The 14,067-nt window shown below is 37.5% G+C and overlaps 2 protein-coding genes across 2 annotated transcripts; both read left to right on the top strand.

Annotated features, from left to right (window-relative positions):
* The first annotated feature begins 5,532 nt into the window (after positions 1 to 5,532).
* Positions 5,533 to 7,313, top strand: LOC101036482 (hemoglobin subunit delta). The gene is made up of 3 exons (XM_003923370.4): positions 5,533 to 5,823; positions 5,950 to 6,172; positions 7,056 to 7,313. The coding sequence occupies exons 1-3, from the start codon at positions 5,732 to 5,734 to the stop codon at positions 7,182 to 7,184; spliced, it is 444 nt and encodes a 147-aa protein (XP_003923419.2). The 5' UTR covers positions 5,533 to 5,731; the 3' UTR covers positions 7,185 to 7,313.
* A 4,766-nt stretch (positions 7,314 to 12,079) lies between these two features.
* Positions 12,080 to 13,690, top strand: HBB (hemoglobin subunit beta). Its single transcript, XM_003923369.3, has 3 exons — positions 12,080 to 12,235; positions 12,366 to 12,588; positions 13,428 to 13,690. The coding sequence occupies exons 1-3, from the start codon at positions 12,144 to 12,146 to the stop codon at positions 13,554 to 13,556; spliced, it is 444 nt and encodes a 147-aa protein (XP_003923418.1). The 5' UTR covers positions 12,080 to 12,143; the 3' UTR covers positions 13,557 to 13,690.
* Positions 13,691 to 14,067: the final 377 nt, after the last annotated feature.

The following is a 14,067-nucleotide window of genomic DNA, read 5'->3' as shown; positions in this document are numbered from 1 at the left end:
TCTGCTTGACTTTGTCCCTATGTATTAATCATCACTTTTACTGCCCACGGTCAGGTCCTCATTGTTTCCTGGACAAGAGTAGATGCTATTCTCTCCACTTTATACTTATCCTGCTGAGGCAGGCAGATCACTTGAGTCAGGAATTTGAGACCAGCCCGATCAACATGATGAAACCCTGTCTCTACCAAAAATAGAAAATTAGCTGGGTGTGGTGGCACATGCCTGCAATCCCAGCTACTCAGGAGGCTGAGGCAGGAGAATTGCTTGAACCCAGGAGGCAGAGGTCTCAGTGAGCCTAGATCGTGCTATTGTACTCCACTGGGCAACAGAGTGAAACTCTATCTCACAAAAAAGAAAAGAAAAGAAAAGACATTATCCTATTATATAAATGCTCTCAATGCAATCTATATACAATAAACATGTAACCAGGTTTCCCCAGTGTGTAAAATCGTATCAGGTGAAATAGAATTAAAGTGAAAAGCCAAGTCTGTGGAAATATCAGGCATCAAATAACAGTCCTTATGGCCTTAAGAATTTACTTAATTTTTTTAAGAATCTATTTCATTACTTACGAAATGGAAACATAATTCCTTTTTTTTTTTTTTTTTTTTTTAAATTTTCGAGCTGTTTATTGGGGTGTTGTTTAGATAAAACAGGTAGAACATTTGGGGTTTCTTTTATTTGAGGGAGGAGGCCTTGGCTTTAACCCTCCGCTGTCTGTTTCGAAGGCCACTGCTCATGGAATATTTTCTTTTCCATTTTGGAAATTTACGTTAAGCTTCTTCCTGCTGATTCTTTGGCTTCGAAAGTGGTGAGTTTTGTTTTCTGAATGAACTGGGGGTTCACTGAATCAAGAGGTTTGACAAGCAGGATGAGATGTGAGTCCTGGAACCCAGCCCGGAGGGCCGGCGGCGTCTGTTGCTGCGACGAATTAACTTCTCTCCTTTGCATCGAGAATGGTTCTAGCTATTTGGGACAATGGAGAAAACAGTTGCTTACATCATTTTTGTGTCAGCTGTCCAGACGAGAAACCTGGTTGAGAAGCCTGTGGAAACTGCCTTCTAAGATGTTGACCCTGGAAAATTAGGGATTTATCCAAATGTCTGTATCACGGACTTCCCCTCCCCTATTCAGAAATCTTTTTTTTTTTTTTTTTTTTTTTTTTGAAGAGGAAGAAAGAGAAAGAGGAAGAGGCAGAGAGAATGGGGGTGTTGCTTTATTGCCCAGGCTAGAATGCAGTCTAAATATGGGTATGCCTATAATTGTCCTTAATAATGGAGACATGAAAGAAAATGAGGGAAGAGAATAACAAACAAGGAGCCAACCAAGATTTCATTTAAACTTCTAAATTGATATGATGTGGTACTGATAAGAGTGTATATTTTGTATATTTAAAGTGGAGAGTTCTATAAATGTTAATTACATTTACTTGTTCCAGATCTGTGTTCAAGACCTGAATATCGTTAATTTTCTGTCTCATTGATCTGTCTAATATTAATGTTGAAGTCTCCCACTATTATTATGTGGGAGTCTAAGTCTCTTTATAAGTCCTGTATGTCTAGGTATTCCTGTATTGGGTGCGTATATATTTAGGATCTTTAGCTTTTCTTGTTGTTGCATTGATCCTTTTATCATTATATAATGTCCTTCTTTGCTTCTTTTGATCTTTGTTGCTTAATTGTAACTTCTGCTTTTTATTTATTTATTTTAGCTCTCTGTTTGGTTGGTAAATCCTTCTCCATCCCTTGTTTAGAGTCTTTGTGTATCCTTGAATGTGAGATGGATCTGGATGCAGCATACTGATGGGTTTTAGTTTTTTATTCAAATTGCCTGTCTTTGGATTGGGGGATTTAGTCAATTTAAATTTAGAATTAATAATAATATATATGAGTTTAATACTGTCATTAGCTGGCTATTTTGTCCATTAGTTGATGTAAATTCTTCATTATATTGATGCTCTTTTTGATAATTTTTTTAGAAAGGCTGATACTGTTTGTTCCTTTCATATGTGTAGTGGTTCTTTCAGAAGCTCTTGCAAAGCAGGCCTGGTGGTGATGAAATCTCTGAGTGCTTGCTTATTCACAAAAAACTTTATTTTTCCTTCACATGTGAAGCTTAGCTTGGCTGGATGTGAAATTCTGGGTTGAAAGTTCTTTTCTTTAAGGATGTTGAATATTGGCCCCCACTCTCTTCTGGCTTGTAGGGTTTCTGCTGAGAGATCTGCTGTAAGTCTGATAGGCTTCCCTTTGTGGGTAACCTGACCTTTCTCTCTGGCTGCCCTTAGTATTTTCTCCTTCATTTCAACCCTGGTGAATCTGACAATTATGTGCCTTGGAGTTGCTCTTCTTGAGGAATATCTCTGTGGTGTTCTCTGTATTACCTGGAGTTGAATATTATCCTGCCTTACTAGGCTGGGAAAATTTTCCTGAATAATGTCCTGAAGCGTATTTTCCAGCTTGGATTCATTCTCTTCGTCACATTCAGGTACACCTATCAAGCGCAGATTAGGTCTTTTCACATAGTCCCATATTTCTTGGAGACTTTGCTCGTTCCTTTTTATCCTTTTTTCTCTCGTCTTGTCTTCTTGTTTTATTTCATTGAGTTGATCTTCGACCTCTGATATCCTTTCTTCTGCTTGATCAATTCGGCTCTTAAAACTTGTGCATACTTCACGTAGTTCTCGTATTGTGTTTTTCAGCTCCATCAATTCACTTATTTTCCTCTCTAAATTTTGTATTCTTGTTGACATTTCGTCAAACCTTTTTTCAAAGTTCTTAGTTTCTTTAGATTGTGTTATAACAAGTTCTTTTAATTCACAGAAGTTTCTTATTATCCACGTTTTGAAGCCTGCTTCTGTAATTGGAACACACTCGTTCTCCATCAAGCCTTGTTCCGTTGCTGATGAGGAACTGGGATCCCCTGCTGAGGAAGAGGCGTTCTGATCTTGGGTATTCTCAGCCTTTTTTGACCGTTTTCTTCCCTTTGTTGTAGATTTATCCATCTGTGGTCTTTATAATTACCGTCTTTGTAATTGGGTTTCTGAGTGGACGTCCAACTTACTGATTCTCAGCGCCGAAATCTGAGCAACCCACTGCACCGACTAAATCAGCGGCGTTAAGATTGAGGGTGCTTTTCCGACTCTGCACCGAGAACCGACGCTCCGAGGCGCCGGCAAAACCGCCCCGCCGGTCACAAGAGTCGCGCTGGCGACCCGTGGGGCTCCTCCGCTGGGAATCTCCTGGTGAGTGAGCAACAAGAATTCATGTGAAGGTGTGGCGTCCTCTCCTTCTTTGCGCTTTCAGTGGGAGCTACAATCCCGAGCTGCTAGTGATCAGCCATCTTGGATCTCTCTCCCGGAAACATAATTCCTACCTCACTAACACATTCTAAGAAGGAGACAAAGAACATCATCTGTCATTTTTACCAGGTAGTGGTCGTGATTTACATAGCACAATGTGATCTGTTCTTGTTTGTTCTGTTCCATTCTGTATTGTTGACCTGGTCATAGTCTTTCTGAGCTCCAGATCCATATAGCTAAGTACTTCCTTTTGCGTTTTACAAAAGTACGTAAAATAGACTGTATCCAAGATTGAATTTCTGATCTTATCACACCATTAAACTCACAAATGTGGCCCTATTCTCGTTTTCACAATCTCAGTGACTGATACCACCACCATTACCCAAGCCTGAGAGTAGAAATGGCATTGTTGCTTCCCTCCCTACTGCAACAAAAGCCCAGCTATCTGTCTCCCATTTACTCTACTCTAAAATACATTTATTCACTAAGTGAGAGTGATCTTTTAAAGACACAAATTAAACCATGCCACCATCTTTCTTGAATTATTCAATCTTTCCTTGGTTACAGAAACATAATTTGTGGCAAAGTTGAAAAGTCATTCATGACTTCTCTCTGCCCTGTATGATAACATCCCTCCTTGTGATCAAAACCTCAGTCACACTGTCCATCTTTCTGTATATAAATGAAATCATGTAGTTTGAACTCTCTTATGGTCACCTTTAATCCACTAAATGCTATAAGATGCATTTGTGTTGCTACATGTTAAGCAGCATTTGATTCTTTTCATTTCTGTGTAATATTTTATACTTTGACTATACCATAATTTATCAATTCTACTATCGATAAACGTTTAAATTGCTATCAGTTTGAGGTTTTTATGAATATTGCTGTCATAAGCATTTCTATACATGTCTTTGGATACACATATGCATGTGTTTCTGAATGTCTACAAATGTAATTACGTGGTAACAGATTTATCATGTATCCAGCTTTCATAGATACTATTAAATGTTTTCCAAAGGGGTTATACTATTGTACACTTTCACCAACAGAGTTTGAGAGTTTCTGTTGGTTGATATTATTAACAAAATTTGAACCGTCAGTCTTATCTCTTCTCTTTTTTCCCTTCCCTTCCCTTCCCTTCCCCTCCCTACACTTTTCTCTTATTTTCTCTCCTCTTCACTTCTTTCCTCTCTTCCTTCCCTTTCTCTTTTCCTTCCGTATCCCCTCCCCTCCCCTTCCCTCCCTTCTCTTCTCTCCTATCCTCTCCTCTCTCCTTTTTTCTTCTCTCCATTATGTATTTTTCCTTCTTCTCCTTCGCCCATTCCACCCTCTCTCTTCCCCTCTTCCTTCCTTCCTTTCTTTATTTCTTCCTCCTCCTCTCTTTCCCTCAATACTTCCTTTTGGATATGCTTATGGGTGTGTATTTGTCTGCCATTGTGGCATTATTTGAATTCAGAAAAGAGTGAGAAACTATTGGGATCTTCATTCCTGGGTCTTATTTCATATATATATATGAATATATATATATATATATGAATATATATATATATATATATTTTGAACACAGTTGAAAAAACTTCTGTGCTAGCATTTTCCCAGAAACTTCATTAACTTTAATCTGGCTGAATATGGTAAATCTACTTTGTACTTTCTCTGCATTTTTTTCCTTAGTCATACCATAATTTTAAACAATCATAATATTTATATGTAATATTTGATTTTATATGTCATTAAAATGTTACCCTTAAAATGCATGTTTTCAGAACCTATTTCAGTAACTGGCAAATAAAGCATATTCATTTTTAAAATATTCTTGTAATGGATATTTATTTCATTATGGTAAAAAAAATAAGAGTTTTTTATAAGAAGAATTTACCAAAAGAAGAAAGAAGTAAGCAAGCTTAAACTGAAACAATAGATTTGTCCATTCCAATCTCTTAAAATTCCTTTGGAGACAAAAATCCCTAGAGACAAAGAGGAACTTTTACATAGAGTTAACTTGCTAAAACATCTGCTTCTAGTTTTCTTCATGTTTTCTTAGTATAAAGTGACAGAAACAAAAACTTAAACTCTAAGATACATTCCACTATATCAGACTAAAACATTTCTGCATAAATGAAACTGGGAGCATATTTTTAGAAATAACTGCCCAAAGAGATGTGGTTGGGAGATATGTAGGGGAGAACAGGGTTTCTGAGTCAAGACACACATGACAGAACAGCCAATCTCAGGGCCAGTTGAATGAAACAGAGGAATGAAGGTTCATTTTGCATTCTCACAAACCGATGAAACTCTGCTTATCTTAAACCAAACCAACTTGCTCACAAGAGCAGGGAGAACAGGACCAGCATAAAAGGCAGGGCAGGGCTAACTGTTGCTTTCATTTGCTTCTGACATAACCGTGTTCACTAGCAACCTCTGTCAGACACCATGGTGCATCTGACTGGTGATGAGAAGTCTGCCGTTGCTGCCCTGTGGAGCAAGGTGAACGTGGATGAAGTTGGTGGTGAGGCCCTGGGCAGGTTGGTATCAAGTTTACAAGGCAGGTTTAAGGAGGTGAAAGGAAGCTGGGCATGTGGAGACAGAGAAGACTCTTGAGGTTCTGAAAGTCACCGACTCTGTCTCTTGGACTGTTTTCCAACCTTTAGGCTGCTGGTGGTCTACCCTTGGACCCAGAGGTTCTTTGAGTCCTTTGGGGATCTGTCCTCTGCTGCTGCTGTTATGGGCAACCCTAAGGTGAAGGCTCATGGCAAGAAGGTGCTAGGTGCCTTTAGTGATGGCCTGGCTCACCTGGACAACCTCAAGGGCACCTTTGCCCAGCTGAGTGAGCTGCACTGTGACAAGCTGCACGTGGATCCCGAGAACTTCAGGGTGAATCCAGGAGATGCTCCATTTTCTCCTTTTATTTTGTAATCTTACATTTTGGTTCTTTTACACATTTTTATCTATTTTACTATATTTTATCATTTAATGCTTCTAAATTTTTGTTAATTTTTTATTTCAATATTCTGCTTTTTTCCTTTCTCACAATCTTGCTATTTTAAAAATTAACTTATTTAATATCCTGTCTTTCTCTCCCAACCCACTTCCTTCAATTTTTTTTCTCTAACCATAGCTCATATTATGCATACCAGCTCTCATCTGCAAATTCCGTACTTGGAATAATACTTTTGTTTCTCCATGTGGGGATGGGAGAGGCTCCAACTCAAAAAGGAGAGGCATAGAATGCTGTTTTAGAGGCTATAAATGATTTACAATGAGGAATAATTGAAACTTTATAAATTAGGCAGTAAATGGGATGGAAAGGAAAGGGAATATTTGATTATGAAAGATTAGAACATTACACTGGAAGTGGGGCAGACGTCATTACTGGGAGACAGCCCATCATCACATTGATTAATTAATTAATTTGCATCTATTAATCTGTTTATAATAATTAATTTGGATATGCTATATACAAATACAAAATTAAAACTAATTTGAAATTAATTTGTATATAGCATTATACAGCACATATAGCATATATGTATATATGTAGACTATGCTAGTTAAGTACATAGAGGGGGTGTGTGTATGTATATATATATTACATGTATGCATTCATATATGTACTTATTTATGCTGATGGGAATAACCTGGGGATAAGTTTTGTCTAAGATTTGGACAGAAAAAAATGGGTGTTGGCCCAGTTTCTCAGAAGCCAATCTATTTCTCTGTTAACCGTATGCATGTATCTGCCTACCTCTTCTCACAGCTCTTGGGCAATGTGCTGGTGTGTGTACTGGCCCGCAACTTTGGCAAGGAATTCACCCCACAGGTTCAGGCTGCCTTTCAGAAGGTGGTGGCTGGTGTGGCCACTGCTCTGGCTCACAAATACCATTGAGATCCTGGACTGTTTCCTGACAACTACAAGAAGACCCTATTTCTCTAGATTCTATTTTCTGAACTTGGGAACACAATGTTTACTTCAAGGATATGGCTTCTGCCTAATAAAGAACTTTCAGCTGATTAATTTCCCTTGTTTCATTTTTTTGTCCAGGTATGTAAGAAGGTTCCTGAGGGTCTACAGATAGGGAGCACTTGTGCCTTTTACAGAGAGAATGTGGGAAATTAAAAAAGCAAGAGAACTGTACAAAGCATTAATGGATAACACATTTATCTCCAAAAAAACAGAAATTATTAAAAACTCTTGATATAGAGATGATACTGGTACTGTAGAGGCTCTAGGGAAGACCTCAACCCTCAGACATAGCCTCAAGGCTAATGCTCTGATTAAACTCCAACAATTACTGAGAAAATAATGTCCTCAATTAGAGGCACAATGATTTCTCAAGACAATGTTACGTTCTCTTTCTTCCTACTTCCTTTGCCTGCACATTGTAGCCTATAATACTATAGTCCATTAAGTGTTCCTGCTCTAAGAAATAGTTTCCTTTTCTTACTGGCCCCAGAACATCTCTGTAAAGAATTTCATCTTATCCTCCCATATTTCAGGCAAGATTCACTGCTCGCGTATTACTTGTGAACTCTCTTGACCCCAGCCTCAATAAATTTTTTGATACTACCCCAAAAAATCTTTCCAAACCCTCTCCCTACACCCATTTTCTATATTTTTCTTATACGTGAACACATACACACACACACACACACACACACACACACACACACACACTCATTCCATGCTTTATAAACATTTCTGCCTATTCTGTAACTTCTTACATGCTTACTGTGCCTTACATTAAATTCTTCAATGGGCAACAAGTAAATATTCAAGAAAATAGCTAATAAATTAATAAATGAATGAATGAGTAAATGAAAGAATAATTATTCCTTTCTTTAGAACTTCAGGAACTAGAGGATAATATGAATAATACCATTGCACAGTGTTCCTTTGGTGTTAATGCTACAACATACAAAGAGGAAGCATGTGGTAAACAACCAAGCAGTAGTTTTCTTTCTGATTACAGGTAGTAATTTTTTTCTTTGAGCACCATTTTTGCTATAGGTAAAATTAGAAGGGCTTTTAGAACTTTCTCACTTGTATACATTTAAAAAAATCAGTATTACATACCTGTTGATTAATTTTAAACATACTTGATACCTAAACAGAATCTGTTGCTTCCTTGTGTTTAAAAGCGCTTTCATAGTAACTCTGTCTGTACTGCCAGAATATGTTGACAATGCATTATATTTAACTGTTTGTATAACATTATTTTCAATTGACTGGCAGCAGAAGCTTTTTTATATCCACATGTTTTCCTTGGGTCATTATACTTAGTAGGCTCTGAGAACTCTTTGTATCTGGATAGGATATTTAGGAACCACTGGTTTACGTATCAGAAGCAGAGCTACTCAGGGCATTTTGGGGAAGATATTAATGAACAAATTATAGACTGAAACATAAATTTCCCTGTAATAATTACATGTGTACTTGAGCAAACTTGTGTCTATGTCAACTTTACTGCTTTTTGGTAAGATATACAACTTTTTAAAGTGAACTAAACTATCCTATATCAAAACTATTTTGTGTGTATGTGGTTTGTTTCTATGGGTTCTGGTTTTCTTGGAGCATTTTAATTTCATTTTAATTAACTAATTCTGAGAAGATACTAAGCTATGGTTACTGAGAGATTGTGAATCTGGGAGAGAAGTCTGTAGCTAGTGGCTAGACTGTGCTTGACCTAGGAACATATACCCTAGATTGCTTAAATATCTCAGGGAATTTTAGGTTAAACAGTAGAGCATATATAAAAATACTCTAGTCAAGTACTGTTTTTGAAACAAATGATAAAACCACACTCCCATAGATGAGTGTCATGATTTTCATGCAGAAAGTTAATATTCATTCTCTTAAGTATATTCAGACTAGTGCCATTCTAGTATAAAATTAGAATGTAACATTCTAATATAAAATTAGAAAAAATAGAATATAAAATATTCCAGTATAAAATTAGAATATAAATCTAATTTAAAATATAAAATATATAAAATATAAAAAATTAGAATATAATTCTAACATATTAAAAAATAGAATATAAAATATTCTAGTATAAAATTAGAATATAACATTAGACTTAAGGAAGATTAACAGACTGGAATAAAGAAACGAACCTCGGTCTCCCGCGCTGTCTCTTTTTTGAGGACGTGTGTGTGTGCGCCTGTGGGCGTGTGTGCATGTGTGTGTGCATGCGTGTGTGTGCGTGTGTGCGTGTGTGTGTGTGTGTGTGGTGGTCAGTGGGGCTGGAATAAAAACAGAATAGACCTGCACATGCTGTGGGACCCATTGACAGAGTAGAAGCAAGCTCACAATTATGAAGATGTCAGTGAGCTTGAGTAGTTTTTCAGGACATTTGAATGCTAATTTAGATTTGAGCCTGAGGCTCTGAACATAAATACATTTGCACTATTGGTCACTTCTTAAAACTTTTTTGCTTGGTATGCCTGGGCTTTTGATGGTCTTAGTATAACTTACAGCCTTGTCCCTGCAGGGTTATGGGTAATAGAAAGAAAAGTCTGTGTCACACTCTAGTTACACTAAGTAGCAACCGTTAGAAAACCAGTGACTGCCTTGAAACCAGGATGATGGTATTTGCAGCAGCTGCCAACACAAGAGGAGGATCCATAGTTCATCATTAAGAAAAGAAAACAAAATAGAAAAACTTAGGAAAACTGGTTCTGAGCATAAAAAGTTGTAGGGTAAGTCTTTAACAAGGTAACAATTTCTGCCAATCAGGATTTCAAAGCTGTTGACTTGACAATTTTGCTCTTTCAGAATAATATAAATATATCTTACATTATAATTTTAGGTCTGTGGATTTTCTTTGACATGGGATACTTGCAAAAGACATTCAAACTTCCCTAGAACACTCGATTTCACATACACATGGCTCTTCTATCAGGGATGTGAAATAAGGTCTTGAAAATAGTCTGATCTAAAACAATGCTAACGCAGGTTTAAATTTAATAAAATAAAATCCAAAATCTAAAAGTCAAGTCAAATCTATATGTTTTAACATTTAAAATATTTTAAAGACCTCTTTTCCTAGCATGCAACATGAGAAATATTTTCTCAGGGATACACATACTCTTAGATCTTCATTGCTTTAGGTTTTTACAGAAGAAAGAATATAAAAGAAAATACTTAAACTTCATCACGCTTACCCCATAATCATATATAGGCATAATTTTTTAACCTAGGCCCCACATAGCCATAGAAGAGCCAAACCTTTTCTGCATGTGTGAGAATAATTAGAGTAAATTTATTCACAAGTAACTGATGCGGGTTGAGACAGGTAGAAAAAGTGAGAAATCTTTATTTATTTAGCAATAATAGAGAAAGTATTTAAGAGAATAGAACAATGAAAATAATAACATTTTCTTGCAATAGCTAGAAATAGAAAATCCAGTTTCTTTTGGTTAACCTGAATTTTATTTTATTTTATTTTTTGTAATTGTAGTTTCAGTGTTAGAGCTGAAAGGGAGAAGTAGGAGAAACATGGAAAGTAAAAATATAGCACTTTTCTTACTAAAAGGACATGGGCTTCCAGGTAGGTGCAGAATTCGGAATGACTGACAGGGCCTTAAGGGAACACAGAGACCCTACGCTGACCTCAGAAATGCTTGCCACCTTTGCTGTTTTCATTACATCTTTTAACAGCACGAAGCAGAACTCTATGCTTCAAAAGTTTTTTCTCTCACCTGAGGAGTTAATTTAGTACAAGAGGGAAGAAAGGGCAGGGGTATGGGAGAAAGGAATTAATGGTGAAAAGCTATAGAGATAAAACAGTAAATTTTAGTAGAGAAGGTTTAAACAAACAAAACACAGAGAGAAATAGAAACTTGAATCAAGGAAATGACTTTAAAACACAGTATTCTTAGTGGACTAGGGGGACAAAAATAATCTGAGCCAAGTCTGGAAGACCTTTTCCTTTCCTACCCCTACTTTTTAAGTCATAGAAGCTTCTCTGTTTTGCCAGAAACTTTTTCAGAGTAGTCCAGGCAGAAACAGTTAGATGTCCCCAGCTAACCTCCCAACTGACACTATGGATTAGCCCATTTTTAGTCACACTTTGGGTTGTGAGTGACTTTTTACTTATTTGCATTTTTTATTGCAGTAAGAGGTCTCCAGTTTTTCATCTCTGGTTTTCCAAAATCTAGTAAGTAACTGTTACACAGAACACATTGATTTGTATTTATTCTGTTTTTAGACATCATTTATTAGTTACATGAGCAAATTAAGAAAAACTAAACAACAACAAATGAATGAATGCATATATATTTTTTCTTACCAGAGGTTTTAATCCGAATCAGGAGAAGGTATACTTAGAACTGAGGTAGAATTTTCGTCCATTCTGTCCCGTAATTATTTGGCATATTCTGGAGACACAGGAAGAGATTCATCTACTTATCCCTAAGCTGAATTATAGCAGGCGAAACTCTTCCACTTTTTGTGCATCAATTTCTTATTTGTGTAGTAACAAAATTGAGAAAACAATCTTCAATATGCTTACCAAGTTGTGACTCCAAATGTTATGTAAATACATTTATAAAGGAAGATGTTTTTCAGTAGCGATTTGTACTGATGGTATAGGGTCAAGAGACATGTCATAGAGGGAGGGCTGAGGGTTTGAAGCCAAACTCCTAAGCCAGTGCCAGAAAGACAGGTATGGCTGTCATCATTTAGACCTCACCCTGCAGAGCCACACCCTAGGGTTGGCCAATCTACTCCCAGGAGCAGGGAGGGCAGGAGCCAGAGCTGGGCATAAAAGTCAGAGCAGAGCCATCTATTGCTTACACTTGCTTCTGACACAACTGTGTTCACTAGCAACCTCAAACAGACACCATGGTGCATCTGACTGGTGATGAGAAAGCTGCCGTTACCGCCCTGTGGGGCAAGGTGAATGTGGAAGACGTTGGTGGTGAGGCCCTGGGCAGGTTGGTATCAAGATTACAAGGCAGGCGTAAGGAGGAGAATGGAAGCTGGGCATGTGGAGACAGAGAAGTCTCTTGGGATTCTGAAAGGCACTGACTTTCTCTGCCTCTTGGGCTATTTTTCTACCCTTAGGCTGCTGGTGGTTTACCCTTGGACCCAGAGGTTCTTTGAGTCCTTTGGGGATCTGTCCACTCCTGATGCTGTTATGAACAACCCTAAGGTGAAGGCTCATGGCAAGAAGGTGCTAGGTGCCTTTAGTGATGGCCTGACTCACCTGGACAACCTCAAGGGCACCTTTGCCCAGCTGAGTGAGCTGCACTGTGACAAGCTGCATGTGGATCCGGAGAATTTCAGGGTGAGTCTACGGGACACTTGATTTTTTTTTTTTTTACCTTTTCTCTCTGCAGTTAAGTTCATGTTATAGGAAGGGGATAAATATCAGGGTCCAGTTGAGAATGGGAAAGAGACAACTGGTCACATCAGTATGGAACTCTCAGGATCATTTAGTTTCTTTTGTTTGCTGTTCGTAACAATTGTTTCCTCTTGCTTAATTCTTGCTTTCTTTTTTTGTCTCTGTAATTTTTACTGTTATACTTAGTGCCTTAACTTTGTGTGTAACAAAAGGAAATATCTCTGAGATACATTAAGCAACTTAAAATGAACAAAAATACAGTCTGCCTAGTACATTACTCTTTGGCATATATGTGTGCTTATTTACATATTCATACTCTATCTACTTTATTTGCTTTTATTTTTAATGATACATAATCATTTACACATATTTATGGGTTAAAGCATGACATTTTAATATGTGTACATTGTGTATTGACCAAATCAGGGTTATTTTGCATTTGTAATGTTTAAGAATGCTTTCTTCTTTTAATACACATTTGTTTATCTTATTTCTAATATTTTCCCTAATCTCTTTCGTTCGAGGCAAGAATCATACACTGTATCATGCTTTCTTACACCGTTCTAAAGAATAGCAGCGATAATTCCTGGGTTAAGACAATAGTAAAGAATATTTCTGCATATAAATGGTAGCTGATGTAAGAGGTTTCTTACTGCTAACATCAGCTAAAATCAAGCTATCATTCTGTTTTTATTTTACGGTTGAGATAAGGTTGTAGTATTCTGAGTCCAAGCTAGGCCCTTTTGCTAATCATGTTCCTATCTCTTGTCTCCCTCCCACAGCTCCTGGGCAACGTGCTGGTGTGTGTGCTGGCCCATCACTTCGGCAAAGAGTTCACCCCGCAGGTGCAGGCTGCCTATCAGAAAGTGGTGGCTGGTGTGGCTAATGCCCTGGCTCACAAGTACCACTAAGCTCCCTTTCTTGCTGTCCAATTTCTATTAAAGGTTCCTTTGTTCCCAAAGTCCAACTATCAAACTTGGGGATATTATGGAGGGCCTTGAGCATCTGGATTCTGCCTAATAAAAAACATTTATTTTCATTGCAACGGTGTATTTAAATTATTTCTGAATATTTTACTCAAAAGGGATGTGGGAAGTCAGTGCATTTAAAACAGAAAGAAATGAACTAGTTCAAACCTTGGGAAAATACACTATATCTTTAACTCCATGAAGGAAGGTGAGGCTGCAAACAGCTAGTGTACCTTGACGGTAGCCCCTGATGCCTGTGCCTTATTCACCCCTCAGAAAAGGATTCAGGTGGAGGCTGGATTTGGAAGTTAAAATTTTGCTGTATTTTATTTTACATTACTTATTGTTTTAGTTTTCCTTGTGAATGTCTTTTCACTATCCATTTGCTTATCCTGCATCTCTTGGCCTTGACTCCACTCCCTTCTCTTGATTAGAGATATTACTTTTCCCGTAA

This window comes from Saimiri boliviensis, chromosome 6, assembly GCF_048565385.1.
Source record: "Saimiri boliviensis isolate mSaiBol1 chromosome 6, mSaiBol1.pri, whole genome shotgun sequence".
In the NCBI taxonomy this organism is placed as follows: Eukaryota; Metazoa; Chordata; class Mammalia; order Primates; family Cebidae; genus Saimiri; species Saimiri boliviensis.
The sequence above is the reverse complement of the archived record's forward strand: the minus strand, read 5'-3'. Positions and strand labels throughout refer to the sequence as shown.